The sequence below is a fragment of the Triticum aestivum genome, chromosome 7B (assembly GCF_018294505.1).
Source record: "Triticum aestivum cultivar Chinese Spring chromosome 7B, IWGSC CS RefSeq v2.1, whole genome shotgun sequence".
NCBI lineage: Eukaryota > Viridiplantae > Streptophyta > Magnoliopsida > Poales > Poaceae > Triticum > Triticum aestivum.
Window position 1 is genome coordinate 666,632,001 of NC_057813.1, and position 19,592 is coordinate 666,651,592.

The 19,592-nt window shown below is 46.7% G+C and overlaps 1 protein-coding gene across 7 annotated transcripts; it reads left to right on the forward strand.

Moving 5' to 3' along the window:
- Window positions 1–13,145: 13,145 nt before the first annotated feature.
- On the forward strand, window positions 13,146–17,887 carry LOC123159447 (uncharacterized). Of its 7 annotated transcripts, none has more exons than XM_044577287.1 (7): window positions 13,146–13,164; window positions 15,615–15,723; window positions 15,969–16,344; window positions 16,434–16,517; window positions 16,596–16,754; window positions 17,078–17,164; window positions 17,260–17,887. In XM_044577287.1, exons 2-7 carry the CDS (start codon window positions 15,670–15,672, stop codon window positions 17,556–17,558), a joined length of 1,059 nt encoding a protein of 352 aa, XP_044433222.1. In that variant the 5' UTR covers window positions 13,146–13,164; window positions 15,615–15,669; the 3' UTR covers window positions 17,559–17,887. The 7 variants fall into 7 exon arrangements, with proteins under 7 accessions (XP_044433222.1, XP_044433223.1, XP_044433224.1 ...); XM_044577288.1 differs by lacking the exon at window positions 13,146–13,164 and adding an exon at window positions 14,755–15,517 and having other exon boundaries at window positions 15,600–15,723; XM_044577289.1 differs by lacking the exon at window positions 13,146–13,164 and adding an exon at window positions 14,755–15,517.
- The last annotated feature ends 1,705 nt before the right edge of the window (window positions 17,888–19,592 follow it).

The window sequence follows — 19,592 nt, forward strand, 5'->3', positions numbered from 1 at the left end:
AAGGGGGCTGTAACGCCTCGGATTCGATGCGCCAGGTGTCTGCTAGTTATTCGCCGTCGTTGCCATGTCAGCTGCTTGCGTGTTGCATTTTGCCATGTCATCATCTACATTTCATCTGAATGTTTTTCAAAACTTGCATCCGTTCGAGTTCCGCCGGTTCTCTCCGTTGTCCATTCTGAGCCAGACACACTCGCACGCGCCCGCGGCACCTCCGAAATATTATTTATAAGTGGCATAAAAATGTTCTCGGAATGGGTTGCAACTTGTCGTGCGGTCTTATTATAGTGTAGACAGACCGCCTGCCAAGTTTCGTCGCATTCGGAGTCCATTTGATAGCCCAACCGTTAAACCTACACCCGCAATATAGCCGGTCTATACGTCGGACGTTTTCGGTATCCGGAAACCGTTGCCGGGCTGCCTTCTCTTCTCTCCTCTCAGCCCAACTCTTCTACACAGCCCACCAACCCCTCACCTAAGCCCCTTCCGATCTGGACCATTGGATCGTGATCCGAGGGTCCAAAACGGAGCAAAACCCCCCTCTCCTAGCCCCCTTTTTTCCTATTTAAACGCCCCCCTTAGTCCATTTTTGGATACCTAGTCTAAACCTACCCTAACCTCTCCCCTAACCCGCAGCCGCCGCCCCTCCTTGCAGTCTGCGCTGGCCAAACCACCTTCGCCACTTGGCTGCACCGTCGCCACGCCCCTTCAACCACTCCCCGCGTGCCACGTCGTCACCCCCGCGCCCCGCAGCCACTCAACCGCTTCCATGTCGCCTCCCTAGTGCCCCCACTTCACCGCGGCCCGCCTGGTCCATCCGTGGACCGTCCCCGGGCCTAAGCAAGCCCGAGACGCCGCCCTCACTCCCGCAACCGCTCGAGGAGAGGAGCCCCTCGATCCAGCGCCGCCGCCTAGCGCCGCCGTCCATCCCCGCCGCCGGCCGCCTCCCTCGCCGCCTTGCAGCTCCGTTGCCGGCACCAGATGAGCGTCGCCCCACCCCGCTCTCCCTTCCTCTCCTCTCCTTCCTCTAACCTCCCCCTCCCTGCTACAGGGCCACCATGGAGCTCCGCCGTCGCCGTCTCCGTGGACCCCGTGAACCCCACCGCTGGATCTCCTCAGCCGCCGCCCATGGAGCCCCGCAGGACGCCCCAACGCCGGATCTGCGATCCCCGAGGCCGGATTTGCCCGTTCCCGACCTCGGCGTCCTCGCAGGACCACCCCTGCCGTCGCCGTTGAAGTCGGCTGCCGCCTCTGCCGACGACCTCGCCGGAGGCCGCGTCCCTGCCGTCGCGCCCCGCGTTGACCGTTGCGTCCCTCCGCGTGGGTCCCACGTCGACCAGCCCAGCTCCGGCCCAGCCCCGGCCTGCCAACCCTCTTCCCCGATCTGGTCCAAGCCCAGTGGTGAGAAGCCCACTAAACCCCGTCCAGTGCATGTTATAGCTATCCAGCGCTCACATGTTTTTTTTCCAGAAAACGACTATGTCCTATAATATTTGCACATTTTTAGCTCCTGTTCATTGCACCATAACTCCATGCATACTGCTCCGTTTTGTGCGTCCAATATATCAAAATGTTCGTTGCGAGATGCTATACATTTCATTCCGTTCATCATGTTCATTTGAGTCGATCTTGATGCCTGAATCATCGTTGCAAGAGTGCTAGGTGATGTTAATCTGCTGAAACTGTTATAACATGCTCATTTGTCATTTTTGCCATGTTTGATGTGTGCATCTTATGAGGTTGATGTATACATGTGTTTTGAACTATGCCATGTCTTCTTTACAGAGGTGCTTACCATGTATTTTTGTGATCAATGTGGTGACTAGCACAAGCATGTAAACTAGGCTTCATGATGTCGCTGATTTTAGTCCCTGTTTTGCTGTTATTTTGATGCCATGTAAACATGATGCTACAGAGAGATCCATGCTTATTTTGAGATACTTCAGTAAGGATGTTTTGAACAAATGGTTATGCTCTATCCATCCATGCCCCTGGTTACAATTATGGAGTAGTCTAGCATATCATTTTCGTGCTCTACTTTTGCTACAAAATGTTTCCTGGCAGATTGTTTACATGTTATTCAATTTTGCCAAGGTTGTTGTAGTTGATCCTTGCATGCTATGAACTTGTTCTTGCCTTGGTTTGTTTCATAAACATGTCTTCTTGCTGATGCTATGCTTATCTTCTCATGCAATGACTTGTGTTGAGTGAATCGAGCTCGTGAAGTAGTGTAGTTGTTGTTGCTGTTTTGCTAGGCTGTTTCTGTTATTTCATGATGCTATGTAAACCTGCTGCTACAAGTCATTCTATGCATAATCTGGAGATGTTCACTAAGGAGGTTTTGTTATACATGTCATGCTCTATACATCCATGCCCCTGGTTGCATTTATAGCTTGCTGTAGGTTGTTGTAATCTTGCTCCAAAGTTGCTAAATAATGTTGTTGTCAGCCTATTAACTTTAAGTTCAATGTTGCCATGATTGTTGTTAGTGATTCATGCACCCTATGAACTTGCTCTTTCCATGCTTACCTTCATAAACATGTCTTCTTACTGGTGGTTACCTTGTCTTGCCATGTAATGCTCTGTGGTGAGTGGTACAAGCTCACCAACATGCCTTCATAATTCTGTTAATGCCATGCTCTGTTTGCTGAATCTGTTAATGAAACTTGCTATGTTTACATGGGTGCCATCATATCTTCTGATCCTTTTTGGCTCATGGTCAGTAAGGGACTTTTGTTCTATGCAATTAGTAGATTCATGCCATGCCTTTGTTAGACATGATAAGTTCCTGTAACATGTTGTTTGATAGCTCTAAACATTGCAACCTGATGTTATTTCTGCCAAGTCTGAAACTGATATTATTTGCAATCTTGCCATGTGTGTTTGGGAATGTTCTAGTAGTTTCTGGAGATAGCTCAATGTTCATGTTTTGTTATGCTTTACCTGTAAATCATGTTCAAGCCTTTTATTTTCATATTGAGCTGTTGTAGCATATTGTTTTGATGCTTGCAATATGCCTAGTTGCTGTTTTGAGCAGATTGTTGTTATGTCTTGTTTGGAGTGTATGTGTTGAACCGTTGCTCCTTTTTGAGCGTGCTCTATATGAAACTTGCTTGATTTTGCATGTAGTTTCATATTATCATGTTGCATCCTTGTTTTGAGGTGTTTGCTTGATGTTTGTATGAATTTTGCATCAATGCCATGTTTAACTTATTTTGCTCATATCTTCTAGACCGTAGCTCCGAATTAAATGAACTTTATATGTAACTTGACTAGAATCTCGTGTAGATCATCGTGGTGCATCTTAACTTGCTGTTTAACAACTTGAACATAAGGTTTATTCAGATCTGGACCAATTTCAAAATTTGCATATGAGGACTTACCGGAATTGTTATAGGTTGTTTCCGGCCTCATTTAAACTTGCCTTGATGTGTTGCTCTTGTTTGCATCATCCCTTGCCATGAGTAGCTTCATGTAGTGTTGTCATGCATCATGCTTGGTTGTGCATCATGTCTTGTTCATGTGTGGTGTGTTTACCATGTTGTGTGCTTCTTCTCGATAGTTCCCGTTTTCGTTGCGATCGTGAGGATTCGATCGTCTATGCTTGGTTCGTCTTCGTGGCTTCATCTACTTCATGGACTCGTTCTTCTTCCTTGCGGGATTTCAGGCAAGATGACCGCTACCCTGGATCTCACTACTATCATTGCTATGCTAGTTGCTTCGTTCTATCGCTATGCTGCGTTACCTATCTTTTGCTCCTCAAGCCTCCCAAATTGCCATGAACCTCTAACCTTTGACACCCTTCCTAGCAAACCATTGCTTGGCTATGCTACCGCTTTGCTCAGCCCCTCTTATAGCGTTGTTAGTTGCAGGTGAAGTTGAAGATTGCCCCATGACGGACAGGATTATGTTGGGATATCACAATATCTCTTATTTTAATTAATGCATCTATATACTTGGTAAAGGGTGGAAGGCTCGGCCTTATGCCTGGTGTTTTGTTCCACTCTTGCCGCCCAAGTTTCCGTCATACCGGTGTTATGTTCCCGGATTTTGCGTTCCTTACGCGGTTGGGTGATTTATGGGACCCCCTTGACAGTTCGCTTTGAATAAAACTCCTCCAGCAAGGATCAACATTGGTTTTACCATTTGCCTCACCACCACCTATATTTCCCTTGGGAGTAATTAACCCAAGGGTCATCTTTATTTTAGCCCCCCCCCCCCCCCCGGGCCAGTGCTTGTCTAAGTGTTGGTCTGAACTGAGCTGCCCGCGGGGCCACCTCGGGGAAACTTGAGGGTTGGTTTTACTCGTAGCTAGTCAATTCCGGTGTTGCCCTGAGAACGAGATATGTGCAGCTCCTATCGGGATTTGTCGGCGCATCGGGCGGCTTTGCTGGTCTTGTTTTACCATTGTCAAAATGTCTTGTAAACCGGGACTCCGAGTCTGATCGGGTCTTCCTGGGAGAAGGTATATCATTCGTTGATCGCGAGAGCTTATCATGGGCTAAGTTGGGACACCCCTGCAGGGTTTAAACTTTCGAAAGCCGTGCCCGCGGTTATGGGCAGATGGGAATTTGTTAATGTCCGGTTGTAGATAACTTGACACCAGATACGATTTAAAACACATCAACCGAGTGTGTAGCCGTGATGGTCTCTTTTTGGCAGAGTCCAAGAAGTGAACACGGTTTTGGGTTTTGTTTGACGAAAGTAGGTGTTCAGGATCACCTCTTGATCATTGCTAGCTTCACGACCGTTCCGCTTGCTCTCTTGTCGCTCTTATTTGCGTATGTTAGCCACCATATATGCTTAGTTGCTGCTGCAGCCTCACCACTTTACCCCTTCCATTCCCTTTAAGCTTTGCTAGTCTTGATACCCATGGTAATGGGATTGCTGAGTCCTCATGGCTCACAGGTTACAGGTTTATGCGATGATCATGACGCGACAGCGATGCTTGCTTGTTTTGGAGTTCTTCTTCTGCTTCTTCTTCGATCAGGGGATAGGTTCCAGGTTGGCAGCCTGGGCTAGCAGGGTGGATGTTGTTTGAGTTTCTATTTGTGTTTCATCCGTAGTCGGATGGTGCTCTTATGTAAAATGATGGTGTACTCGTGTGGCATTGTATGCCTTATGTATGTATCCCTATCTATTATGTAATGTTGATGTAATGATATCCACCTTGTAAAAGCGTTTCGATATGTGGTTCTATCCTTGATGGGACCTTCGAGTCTCTTTAGGATAGTATAGCATATTGGGCGTGACAGGGGCGAATCGTTTTTTTTGCCCGGACGCACTTCCTAGCGTGCGAAGGTGTAGCTGGTGGGTCCCAGCAGTCGGGGGGCGAATCGTTTTTTCGCACGCACTTCCTTGCGTGCAAAGATGTAGCTGGTGGGTCCCAGCAGTCAGGGGGGCAAATCGATTTTTTTTTCGGACGCACTTCCTTGTGTGTGAAGATGTAGCTCGTGGGTCCCAGCAGTCAGGGGGCGAATCATTTTTTTCACGAAATATGGTGGCCCGTCCGATGGGTCCCCGCTGTCAGGTGGAGGAATAATTATTTTGCGCGTAATAAGGAGGAACTTCCTTGTGGCTGCCGTGGACCCAGCTGTCAGCCTCTCCACGTACAGTCCACGTCCGATGGAAGTCGTTCTTTGACCATGTTGACCACGCCGCGCCGAGAGCACCACGGCGGTGGACCACGGCGAGGCCTAGGAAGGGGACGACGCGGAGCCGGGGAAGACGCGGCAGTGGATGCACATGCGAAGAGGAGTACGAGGTTTCACTGGTTCGGCTGCGCTGCCGTCGCCGCAGAATAACATGGGGTGTGGGTGAGTGGAGGGATGGCCTGTCCAGCGGTGGGAGTAGTAGGGGGCGGCGAGGCCTCCGTGGCAACACAGCCGGCCACGGGAGGCAGGAGTAGGCGGCACGACCGATGCTGCTTTGGGTGGCTGGAGCAAGAAGACCAGAGGTTGAAGAAGCACGACGGCCGTTGGATGGACATCGTACGGTCACTGCAGCTAGAATTGTTTATATTTACTAAGTTGACAAAGCCCTTGGTACGTCAACTTAGTAGGCCCACAGGTCAGCTTCCGAAACGGTGCGCCCTAGATGTCAGGGGGAGGAATCATTTTTTGGGCGGGTGAAGCTAGAATATCCAAGATTGAAGAAGAAGCACGACATCCGTTGGATGGACATCCAACGACCACTGCTGCTAGAACCGTGTGTTGACTATAAGTTGACAAAGCCTTGCATACGCGTCAACTCTGTTTTTTAGAGGACGCGTAAACTTAGTAAGGTCAGAAGTGTGTGGCAGAGAACTTATAGCCCATTTGAGATTTTTAAGAATGTGTAGCCCATTTTTGAATTCTAATGGAATTTACTACAACCCATTTACAGTTTGTTAAAAGTACAGCCCATTTCAACCAACCGTTCAAAACAGAATTTAATAAAATTTCCCACATTTTGATGAGATCCGAAGTATTTTTATCCCGAAATTTCTAGTCAGATTAAATACAATTTCATTATAAATTTATATTACGTAAAAATCCAATGAAACATTGTGCTCACAACAATTAATGAAATTAAAATTTTCAATATGCAAAAATAGTATTTTATAAAGTAATCACGTGTTTGGTGCATTTTTATAGTTACTGCCTAGTTTTTTAATTACATCCCATTTATTATTTCGAAAAGCCCATTTTCTTGTTAAGCCTAATGCATCCCTCCTAGGAAAGATTTGCAGCCCGACGGGGCGGAGAATAACAAATTGACCTTGCCTGGGTATTCCTAATAAAAAGTATAGCTGGGCTAGCCATTTTCAGCTTGAAAAAAATTAATATCTGGGCTGGATATCTGGCCTGGGCTAGATGGGCCACAGCCCGCCCAGTTAATACCTGCAGTGATGTTTTCGTTGTTGTTCAGAGGAGAAAAATTAATATCTGGGATAAACATCGAAAAACTCTGCAGTGCTCACACCTCAAAAACACAAATACTGCTCGAGCTGCTTGGTCCCAGCTGTCGGCCGCTTCTTGTGCAATTCTCTCGTTTATTGACTACTCCCTCCTTTCCGGTTTATAGTGCTCAATTTAAAAATATCACCAATCAAGGTAGATGGTAAGTGGTGGAATACTTTTTGTAGTTTTGCAAAAACACCTAATTAATGCTCTTGTTATCCTCAAAAAATTATGTTTATCAATGCATTAATTACAATGCATGCATGCATAAAGTACATGCATTGGTCAATTTTCTATTAATACTTGCATGCAATGATTTAATGCACCTTGAAATCTGAACATGTGATGAAAAACAACCAAATTGAGCCTTATAAAATGGAAAAACTAAAATTTTGAGATAAGTCCTATAAATTATATATATATATTTATATATATATATATATATAGGGAAAATCCATCCTACCACCCGGTGGTAGTTACCCCATATGTCTCATATACTACCATATGGTACTATATATACTACTTTATCATTTTAAATATATTCGTATATTATATCTAAGATATTTCAAAGCAAGTTATATTAAAAAATTGCATATAAGCCCACAGTTTTTGTTATATTTGTGAAATACGTACATATTTGTACGTAAAAAACAGCATACTCAAAACATGGTATATACTACCTAAAAATTAGTATATATACTACCTAATCATTGTTATATACTACATACTACACGTACATACTTTCGATTTTGACGGATACTGCATACAACATACAAAATAGAAGTGATGGTAACTACCACTGCTTGTATCATTTGTCCTATATATATACAGACGGTCTATTCTGCTAATATTAGCAGAATAACTATTCTGCACACCACTTCGGCACTGCACACTCAACAGAAGCGCACTGCATCTTCTTGACCACGAGCACTGCAATATAGATTAGTGAACTTCTCATCGGAAAAAACTGCACGCGTTATTTTTTCGGTACTGTTTTCACTTTAATTTTTTAACGTTTATCGGAATGAGGCGTGTAATATACCGTTGAAAAGCTATGGATTAGGTGTAACTTCGACATGTTGAACACTTTTCGAGATTCCATACGGTTTAAGAGCAGTTTTGAAATTGGCGCGTCCCATGACAAGTGGCAGCGAGCGTTTTTTCATGATTTCTTCTGAACCGCTCGTCGGAATGAAGCAAATGATACGACGTTGGATAGATATCGTCGAGGCGCATCTTTTTCATATATAAATGTTTCTATAATTCATTACGGTTTAAGAGCAGTTTCAAATTTACTAAATCGCGGAATTCTGTTTTTCAAGTTTTTTAAAATTTTCGGTACTATTTTCGCTCCAGTTTTTGAACCGTTTGTCGAAACGAGGCGTGTGATACGCCGTTGGAAAGCTACGAACGAGGTGCAACTTTCATACGTTGAAGTATTTTTGAGATTCCTCACGATTTTAAGTTAATTTGGAAAATGGTGCGGCGGACGACGAGTGGCAGCGGTCGTTTTTCGAGAAAGTTCAACAAAACCGCTTGTCGAAATGATTCAAATGATACGCCGTTAGAAAGATATCGACGAGACGCAACTTATTCATGTAGAACACTCTCTCTAATTCCTTACGGTTTAAGAGCAGTTTTAAAATTACTGAAATGCGGACACTCGGTTTTTTGCGACAGCCAAATCGGCGAGTGAACTTCATCAGACAGAAAACCGCACTACATCAGACAGAAAGCCATACTGCATCAGACAAAAAACCGCACTACAATGTCCGACAAAGTATTGCATGAGTTTTTCTATTACTGTTTTTGTGATACGAGGCGAGTGCAGTGCACATCGAAGAAAAAGTGAACCTCGACATAAGTTTAAGTGAGCTGCATTAATTTTTTCATTTCTTTTTAACTTTTTTTTCACTTCATATAGAGCACAAGCGAACGTCAACACACTTCAAAGTGAACCTCATTACTCTGTTTTTGCTTCCATCAAAATTTTGCACTTCACATAGAGCACAAGCGAACGTCAACACACTTCAAAGTGACCGTCATTACTTTGTTTCTGCTTCCATAAAAATTTTGCACTTCACATAGAGCACAAGCGAACGTCAACACACTTCAAAGTGAACCTAATTACTCTGTTTTTTCTTCCATAAAAATTTTGCACTTCACGTAGAGCACAAGCGGACGTCAACACACTTCAAAGTGAACCTCATTACTCATAGGATCAGAGTTGCATGATATTGAATTCGGTTACAATTTCTCGTCCTTGTAAAATTAGCAAAAAATAATGCACTGCAAATGGTGTCTTCTCTTTCTTACTGAGTGCACTCCAAATGGCCAATAGTGAACTAAAGTCTACTTGATATTTTCTCCAAATAAACAAACATACACAAAGCTATGCACACGAACGCAAGAAGCTGGCATGGCCGTTTGGGGCGAAGTGGACTGCTCAGGCAAAACATTCAAAGTGCATCAGGAGCCAATTGATGTTTCTTCACTCTCCTGCAAAAATCTATAAACTGACCGCAAGAACAAGAATAGACATTCTGTAGTGCATCAGACAGGGAACTGCAACAAAACACAAGAAGAAAGAACACCGACGTGACGTGCGGGGGAACGAACCACTGTGCGGGGTATGTACTACATCATGTGCGGCAAAACCCGTGGATAGGGAGCAGCGGGAGCTCTAACAAACTACACAGAGGTGTGGAGGGGAGGCAGGTAGAGGATAACTGGAGCTCCCCTAATCCATCGATCCGGTACTGCACGCCATCAAGGGGCGGACTGCCCGTGCGCCAGTGTGCACTGCCGGCATGGGAGGGGCTGGCGGTGGAGGCAGATGCAGAGGGGAGGAAGGCGTTGGCGAGTGGATCCTGCGGCCCTCTCCTGCCCCGCATGCGCTACCCAGGTCGCGGGGACCGACGCATCTCGATCCCGCGTGGGGCTGCTGCTCCATGGCTCAAAGTAGGGAGAGGCCGGACTGGATCAGGACCACGGCGTGGTTTCCTTTGCCGATGGTTGCAGCCGTCCACCACCAACCAGAGAGGGTGCGTTACCGTGCCATGGACCGCGAGAAGTGGAAAACTCCATTGGGAGGAGCATCGACCCCCATAGCAGCTGGATGCGAGCCAGGAGATGCCGAATCCGAGGCTGGAGCAATGAAGGGGGCCTATGCCGGCGAGGGTGCACTGCACGCATGTGCCCATCGGGCTGCATGTGCTCATCGTCCGCACTGCACAGGGGGCGAGAGGGGGTGCAAAACCCGGCGATGTCAAATCTTCACCCGCTGGGTCCGCGGCAGAGGAGTGGTTGGGGTCATGCCCACCGGATCCACGTCGGGGGAAGGAGGCCGGTGGCAGAGGAGTGATTGGGGTCTGGCCCGCCGGATCCGCGTCGGGGGAAGGAGGCCGGTGTCAGAGGATCCATTGGTCACCGCCGGCAGCACTGGATCCACTGGTCACGAGGCGCGTGCGTAGAGAGGGAGGGGCGCCCGCCGGCGGTTAGCGGGAGGGAGGTGCGGGGGCAGCCGGATCTCGCCGGATCCGGTAGGGCTGCGGCGGTTGGAGACCCTGGTCGCCTTGGGACGATGAACAGGGCGACGATGGCCCCTATCTGTCGGCGCTATGATGCGGGTGGCCGGAAGGTGTGGCGCGTCAGCGCCGGTAGGAGGTGGACGGGGGCCGGGCGGCGGGGTAGCGGCCTTGGGAGGTGCTTCGGCAACGGCACCGGTAGAAGGTGGACAAGGGCGGGGTGGGGTGGCGGCGGCCTGGGTGGCACTCCGATAGAAGGTGGCGGTAGGTGGGGTTTGGAATCAGGGGAGTGGGCGAGGTGGTTGTCGTGAGGGAGGTGGGGTGAAGATGAGCCTCGGAATTTTTGCTGTGGTTCAGTTCGCGGGTAGTGAGGTGTTAGCAGAATAAGACGTTTTGGTGTGCAGAATAAGAGTCTTAAGGGGTGTTATCATAATAGACCCACCCTATATCTTTACCTAATAATAAAGAGAATTGGGTTTCTGTCGTACGTCGTCGGCCTTTTTGCAAAAACGTCCCTAAGGTTTTGGGTATTCAACCCGCAGTCCTCTGTTTAAGTGGATGACGACCACGGCTACGTCCCGACTCCCCCGACGCCCGTGCGGCTCCTCACCGTCCGTGGCGGTTCGGTGGCGGCACTCCCTAAAGAGGGGTGGGCGTGGCGACGGGGAGTGAGAGGGCGGGTGACGGGGAGGAAGAGGGGCAGCGAGGATGGAGGCGGAGGAGGAGTCCGCGGCGAGGGAGAGAGGCGGGGGCGGGGATGGGGAGGAAAAGGGGCGGGTGTGGGGATGGGATGAAGAGGGGTGGATGCGGAGGAGGAGACCGTCGGGAGGGAGAGGGGCGGAGCGGGGACAGGAAGGAACAGGGGCGTCGAGAGTGAAGGCAGAGGAGGAGTCTACGGGAAGGGAGAAGGGCGGGGCGGGATGGGGAGGAAGAGGGTTGGGGGTGGAGACGGGGAGGAAGAGGAGCGGCAAGGGTGGAGGCGGAGGAGGAGACCGCAGGCGCTGTGGGGCGAGATGGAGGAGGAGCGCCTTGCTACGGCCAGCGCCGCCAGCAAGGCCACGGCCATGATGCGGCGCCTGCAGAAGGAGAAGGCCGAGGTCTAGATGGAGCTCCGTCAGTTCCGCCGCTTCGACGCCGAGATCGACCACCTCTGCGCCCTCATCGCCCGCCTCACGCGAGTCCGCTACAGGCATCACGCCTACAGGAATCTCTTGTTACCATCAGCGTTCACCTCATCATCAACGTGTTCTCCTTGCTGTCTCGGGTCGCTGAATATTAACACCCAAGCATGATCTGTGCTAGAGCCTTTCCGGCAATTCGGAACTGAACTCTTCATTTTCTGAAGTCCTTCAAAATTTTCAGGGTCAAGATGATGAAGATAGAAAGCTGCAGAGGGCCTGAGCGGTGGTACTCAACCCCACCTCTGCGTCCTACATCCTCGCCTTCCTCTCCCTAAACACATACCAAGCATTCCCCTAAACCCAATCCCGTGGTACTATTGCATCTTGGTTTTCTGAATGCTATTACATCATGAAAAGAAGGGGACTGATTATTGGTTCAAAATAATTGGGGGACATACATATGTGAAAGATTGAGGGGTTCGGTTGGGGAATTTTATACAGAGAGATGGAGGGGTTTGGTTGGAGATTTGTACCATATCCTGTGCTGTGTATTCCATTCTTTATTCTTTGCTCTGCTTGGGGCAATTTTGTTGTACAGGGAGCTATGGTTTGGATCAATTATATACTTATATGTGATGTTCTTTCATGCTTTTGGTGCTCCTACTGAAGTGATATTTTTTAGCTATTTGTACTGGTTATTGCTACTGGTGTTGATTGCATTTATTGTTACTATCATATGCAGATTGCCGTGATTGTATGAGAGATTAATACTATTATTCCATGTGTGCTAGCTTTAAACGGATGGGTGATGCTTGGTGTATTCTTTTGTGTCAATCGGAACAAACATGGAGGGAGGGTCAGGCTCCAGTTCATTGTGACTCCATTAACAGAGTTCGACCACTCTGAAAAAGGTGATGCTCTGTAGTAAGTTCATTTATGGTTGTGTGTGTTTCTATTGATGTGTTTGCCCTGTCTGTTCATTGCATATTCGGTTGTTCTAAAAAGAGGTGTCATTTGTGCCAAGTTAATCAACTAGGGAAAGTAACACTTAATCACAGGGTAATAAAGTTAGTAGGTGTATGTAAAGTTATGTAGCTTCGTCAAACATATGTGACGTTTTAGTTGTTGGTCAGTTATGTAGCTGCTCTCCAATGACCTTTTGAATTCAACATGTCATCAGTCAAATATACAAGGACTCGGAAAGAAAGTAGCAGGTTGTTTAATCTGATTTGCTGCTTTTGTTTTGTGGAACCCTATAGCTTGTGAAATATTCATGTGTTCTATCTTGCACGCGTCTTGTGATTCTACCAATGGAGTTGGCTCTAGCTCTTGAAAAGATGGTGAATGAGAAGCTTCCCAACCTGCCCACTGTAAGTTTCTCCTTCCTGCCTATTTACAAGGAAAATTACTTTAAAGATATTTGTGTGTGTGTGTTCGGCCCACCGAATTCCTAATTATTTATCCGAACCAGTACATGCAAATGCCACACCATATCTGAAACGTTCATCCCAATTTAACAGGTAGCAACAAGGTGAAAAGATCCTCGGCTGAGCATCTTCGTTGAGCAACGGACACGAGGTAATGAGAGAAGAAATTTTGAAGGAAAAAGATCTAAAACTGGGGCTACAAAAAAGTATTAGCACAACCTGTGAACAGACACGCTGTCTAGATGTATGTTATTTCTCTCTAAGTTAGTCAACGCTCGTCCACAGGCGTGAGGGGTGTTCAGAGGAAATAGACTCTCTGGAGCTTTCTTACAGTGAGTACAGGATCCCCTCTTGCCCAAGGTTAAATTCCTCAACTATCTAGCCCCGTGTTGCCAATGGTTCCCTTCCAGTCGTCTCTTCAAAACCTGTCAGCAGCAAGCTCTGTCTAAATTATGTTACTTCTCTGAGGAGATGTCACAGTATTTTTAATTTAAATACCTGTTATAGGTCCCTTGAGTGCTTAACTGAAATTTGCTGGTTTACTAGCTCTCTGAAAGGGTCCAATCACTAGAGACCAATTATAGCATGTAACTACTATAATTGTATACATAGTTTGTATTAAGATTGGTCATCAAGATGTTCTGCATCAAAGGTGTTGGCAGTGCTACAGTTGAAAAAAAAGATGATTTTGTGGTGTTACTACTGACTGAGAAGTGGCAACCTCCCACAAAAGGCATGCCATTTTTTTCTGTTTGTGCACTATGTTTTGGGGAGCTATAACAAAGTTGTTACTATGGCAGAAAAAGTAGTACACTAAAGCATGTACCGGATATACTGGGAGAAAATGCCACGTGATAAAAGAACGACTTCAAATGAATGCATATGTCCTGAAATGAACTTTTTATCATGTTGTGATTGATTACTGGAACTACACTTAATTTGTTATCTGTTAGGCAGAATATATGATATTCACAGGAATTTTAATTTTTTTTTGAAGTGATAGGAAGGAGGTAAATTTCTTTTGTCAATTGTCATACAATATTCTAACCTCCCGCCTGGAGTATCATCTATAATGATGTTTTCATTTAGCTTGATCCTCTGCATTGCATATACTTCCAGTTTTTTATATGTATCCAGTGTATACTGATAGTTTCCCTCTATTGTGTATGCCGAATTTTATAATCGATCCTATTCTGTGTCGCAATTCGGGGACTTAATGAAGATATCCTCCTATTGCCTACTATCAATACTAGAAGTAAAAACGAGTAGAAATGTGAGGGGTGGTGCAAGGAGTATCCCTTGCAGGGCTGCCCCCACGTCAAGTTCGATCAGGTTAGAATTTTAAAGTTTTAAATATTCCATTGCTCCGGCGTGGCTTTGTGACATGTGTGTCGTGTGATGGCCGAGCTGATCACCTTGGATTGAGCAATGTTCACACCCATTGCGATTAGATGGACACCATGCCACCGTCAACAATGAGGACAAGAATGAGTAATACTTTTATCCCGTTGCAACGCACATGCCCTTTTACTAGTGTGTGTATATATATATATATATATATATATATATATATATATATATATATATATATATATATATATATATATATATATATATATATAAATAAGACAAGACTATTCTAATCCCATGATGAGAATAACTATTCTGATCACGACGCCTGTATAGGCCCGATGAGACGTTCCCGAACTCCCGAAAACACAAAAAAAGAAAAGCCCGATTGGCCCATTCCCAACCCCACCCCACCTCCCGCATCACCTCTGCCGGATCTCCCGACCACCTCCCGCCGCCACCCCTGGCTCCAGCGCGCTTCTTCCCTCTGACCCGCGCGTCGCCGACGCACTTCCTTCCACACGGCCGACGCCCCTCTCGCCGGAGCGCCACCTCCCCATCCGCCGGCGCTCCTCCTCCCACTCCACCCCAATCCACCCTGATGCGTGCAACCCTCCTCCCACACTGATGCGCGCGACCCACCGGGCGCGGCACCTGCATCTCGCCGCCCCGCTCCCTGGCCACCGGAGCGCCATCCCCCCCGCTCGACCGCTGCCACCCCGGTCCCCGACCGAAACCCACGACGCCCCGTCTCTCCTCCCCTGGACCGCTGTTGCACGCCGCCGATGCGGGACACCTCCCCGGTGCGCTGCTGCCGTGCCGCGGATGACCACGAGTGACCTTCTTCCACCTCTCCAAGCGCCGCCACTCGGGACGCCATGCACTCAGGCTCCCCTGCCGCCGCGAACTTCTTGCTCCTGCCACCACGACCTTCTCCCCCCTGCCGCCGCGTCCTTCTTCCACGCACTCAGAACTTGGCCATTTCTAGACGAGGAATCAAGCTCGCCCCTGCTGCTCTGTTTGGATCTACTCGGTTGCTGGTGTTTGCTTCGAGGCTACTCACACCCGAGCTCCCACTAGCCACGGCAATCTCATTCCCACAGCAGCGGATGTCGCCGACCTCGACTAGTGGTTGCCGGATTTGTGTTTCTTCTGTACAAAACTGATGCATTTCTTCTCTTGTTTCTACAGTTTTGTTAACTGAACTTTAATGTCTCGACTGATTGAACTGCACAGAACTTAACTGTCTAGGCTGCAAGGGTGTGACGCGGAGGTGGCTCGAGCCGGCGGGAGATGCAACAGTTCGATGCAGCCCCTCCACGCCGTTCAACTCATGCAGCCAGCTGGCTCAAAGCCAATAGTGAGCTCCTACTTCGACTCACTGCGCACGTAGCTTCTGGGCATGTGTCGATGTGTGGCTGAAGCTCTTTCTTTCTCTCCATAGTCTCATGTGCTGATGCTACCCTCTCAGTCTCTCTTATCTCAGTTTGGCACACCCAGAAAATGATTTTGTTACTCTCAGTTTGGCACACCATTGCTGGTCGAGGAAGTTTTCTCTGGTACTTGCCATGGCAAGAGCTTGAGACGATGTGGTTGGGCGTGCAGGTACTGCACGCCGGACCCGGAGGAGGACTTCGGGGAGGGGTACAAGGGGAAGCAGGTGGTGGTGGAGAACCTGCGGCAGCTGTGCGTGCACCGGGTGGCCAACGAGAGCGGGCGGCCGTGGGCGTGGTGGGACTTCGCCATGGACTACAAGCCGCGGTGCTCCATGAAGGAGAAGAAGTACAGCAAGGCGCGCACCGAGGAGGTGGTGGCCTCGCTCGGGCTATCGCTGGAGAAGGTGCTGGCGTGCATGGGCGACCCCGACGCCGACGCCGACAACGCCGTGCTGTCCAAGGAGTAGGAGGACTAGATCGGGCGCGGGTCGCACGGGACATCACCATCCTGCCCATGCTCGTCATCAACGATGTCCAGTACAGAGGTGGATTGGCCCGTTGGCCGTTGCTGCGCTGTCTCTTTCATTTCTCCGGCGACGGAAGAACTAACATGGTGTGTGGTGTGTGCGTGCAGGGAAGCTGGAGAGGACGGCGGTGCTCAAGGCCGTGTGCGCCGGCTTCAAGGAGGGGACCGAGCCTCAAGTCTGCCTGAGCCATGGTGAGCACCAAGGCCTTCATTTCCGACGACAAGAAGGGTGAATCGACGAGTGAACTTCTGACGAGCTTTTCTCTGCAGACATGGAGACGAACGAGTGCCTGCACCGGAACGGCGGGTGCTGGCGGGACGAGGCGATGAACGTGACGGCGTGCAGGGACACGTACCGGGGCAGGGTGTGCGAGTGCCATGTGGTGAATAGCGTCTGCTATGGCGGCGACGGGTACACCCACTACAAAGGTACCTACCTGCATTTTTCTCCTCTCGATAGCACTAGGGAAACTGTGCTGGAGGTTCACTCATACTCTCATGTGCTGATGCTTAGCCAGAAAGCCAATCTTTATGTATTATGAATGTGAACCAGGTGCACTCTATGTGTTTGCTATTATGCGTGCTAGAAGTGAAGCATTTTTGTGCTTAGCTCTATTTTTGTTCTGATGAAGCAAGTACTAGTTGCTCCTGCCATGCTACCTTTGGTCGAGAGCACATAGCTCAATAGACAGAGCTTGACAAGATAGAAATGCAAGGATCCATTTTCAGTCTCCTCCACGATGCTCCTGCAGGTCGACTGCGCCGCCACACGAAGTTCACAGGCCATAGCTGCGGACGGACGAAATTCCAACTGTACCGCAACCCCTCAAGATCCACAGGTAAAATGATACACAAGCTCTTAATTTTCACACCGATGTACCATATGCTGCAGCGAAGTGTCCATGCCTGATCTTTGTTGGGTTTTGTTTTTCAGTGGTCAAAGATGGTGCTCCACAGTTGTTCGGTGTAATGCCCAAGGAGCAAACAATGTCTCTCTCACTTTTGTTTTTCGAAAGACCTACCTATCATCTTGCCGCTGTTGCGTTAGAGTGGCTCCATCTGCAGATGGGGGAGGTCTCGACCTGCAGCTGGGAGAAGTCTCGACCTGCACCTGGTCACGCGCGCCACTGCCACTTAGGTCCACCACCTACAGCCGGCGCCGCAGTGCCTCGACCGTTCAACTATGCCACCTCAGCAGTTCAATATATATTGGAGAAGAAGAAAAAACAATAGTAGGTTCAAATGTTGTGTTTTGTGATTGTTGTAGACTTGCAGCAAATTAGAGGTGGTCCCAAAGAAAAAATTGTTCCCTTTGATGGAGCACCTGGCCGTTCCATTTGTTTTTTTTTTGTTTTGCAAATTGCTAGTTGGCCATATAGCTTCAGTAGTGGTATAATGCTTTAGGTTCCTGACTATTGGTCTTGATGTTTGGCCGTACTTGAGGTCTTGAGGTGGAGCTCGGTAATGTATACGGGAGTAGTTTGGATTTGGTATTTTTTTGCAGTTTGGCACCGTGTTATATGTATTTTAAAAGTGCACAAAAAATAGCACTTCATTCAAAATTGGTTGTGCAAAGTGTGCATGCTCCATGGGTGCTTGTTGTAATCCAAAAATTCATTGAAAACAAGTAAAGCTTTTATGTTTAAAAAGCCTTGGAAAGCAAAATGGAATTCAACAAAACAAAAAATGCTAGCGAGTCCTTTGCAAAAACCACATGAAGTTCAATAAGTATAATTTTAGAGGTTCAAGTAATATGAGAACGCTGGAAGTTTGTAGAAGAAAAATGCCGGTGGTGCAGTTGTTGTCAGCTACATTGGTCAGAGCCCCTACTCCTCCACGAATCTGGCCAATCGCGTGCTGCCGACATGGATCCGCACTAAGAAATTGAGATTAAAATAACAGAGATTATAATGTATAGTATGTGTTTTTATTAGAAGAAAAAGAAAAGAGAAGTTCCGTTTTTAACATTGACGCTGTTCAACGTGCAAACCAATTGAAAAACTGTACAAGTTCGCCTACCAAAATGTCCAACATTTCTTGTGGAAAAAAATTCACTCTATTTTTTGAACTCTACGTGAGAACTTCATGCTCTTTCAAATGTGTTCATTCGTTTTTGTGTAAATGCATGTAGTTCACGTGTACCACATACTGAAGAAAAAGATAAAGAAGTTCGATGATTATAGAAAATTCAGATTTTCCTTGTTATTAAATAATGGAAACAAGAAGTTCAAAAAATTAAAATAACAAGAAGTTCAACTTTTTAAAATAAAGCGCCTCAAAATTTCATAAAAAAGATTAGGAAATAAAACCAGGAAGTCCATATTAAAAAGATGAAGAAGTTCGATGATTATAGAAAACTCAGATTTTCCTCGTTATTAAAGAATGGAAACAAGAAGTTCAAAAATAAAATAACAAGAAGTTCAACTTTTTAAAATAGAGCACTTCAATATTGCATAAAAAAATTAAGAAATAAAACCAGAAAGTCCATATTAAAAACATGGAGAAGTTCGATGATTATAGAAAACTCGGATTTTCCTAGTTATTAAAGAATGGAAATAAGAAGTTCAAAAATAAAATAACAAGAAGTTCAACTTTTAAAAATAGAGCGCTTCAAAATTTCATAATAAAGATTAAGAAAATCAGATTAATATTCATAAAAAACACAGATACTTTTACATAACCGAGTGAAGTTCAGATTGATAACTATCAGAAATTCACGTACTACACAGTGTGCATTTCGTATTAAAAAAAGAATAAAAAAGCAAAGAATAAAAGTTTTGTTGTTATAAGTTCAAGTCCTCGGTCGGTGAAAGTTAAAAAATTATTGTGAGAGAGTTTTGTACAAAAGTAATATCATTTGTATAATATTGACGAATAGATGAAAAAATTACAAACGAAAACACGTCACAGAAGTTCAACGTAAAAAAACAGGAAAGTTCAACTACTACACTGAATGAATTTCAGATGAAAAACTTTTAAAACCGTCACCAGAATGAAAAAATGATCAACACGGGAAAGTTGCGTGTTTACAACAGCTTTCGATCTAGATATCATTTGCTCAATTCCGGTGAGTGGATGGAGAGCAACGAGCAGTGGATGAATAGCTACGAGCAAAAAAATCATGTGAAAAACAGAGTGAAGTTGAGGTACACGCACCGAGAAGTTCAGGTTCTTCAAGCGGTGCATTTTCGAAGAATCTGTTTCGCGGTAGAAGCAGAACGAATGATCCCACCGTTTTCGGAATTACTTGAAAACGGCTAGGAATCA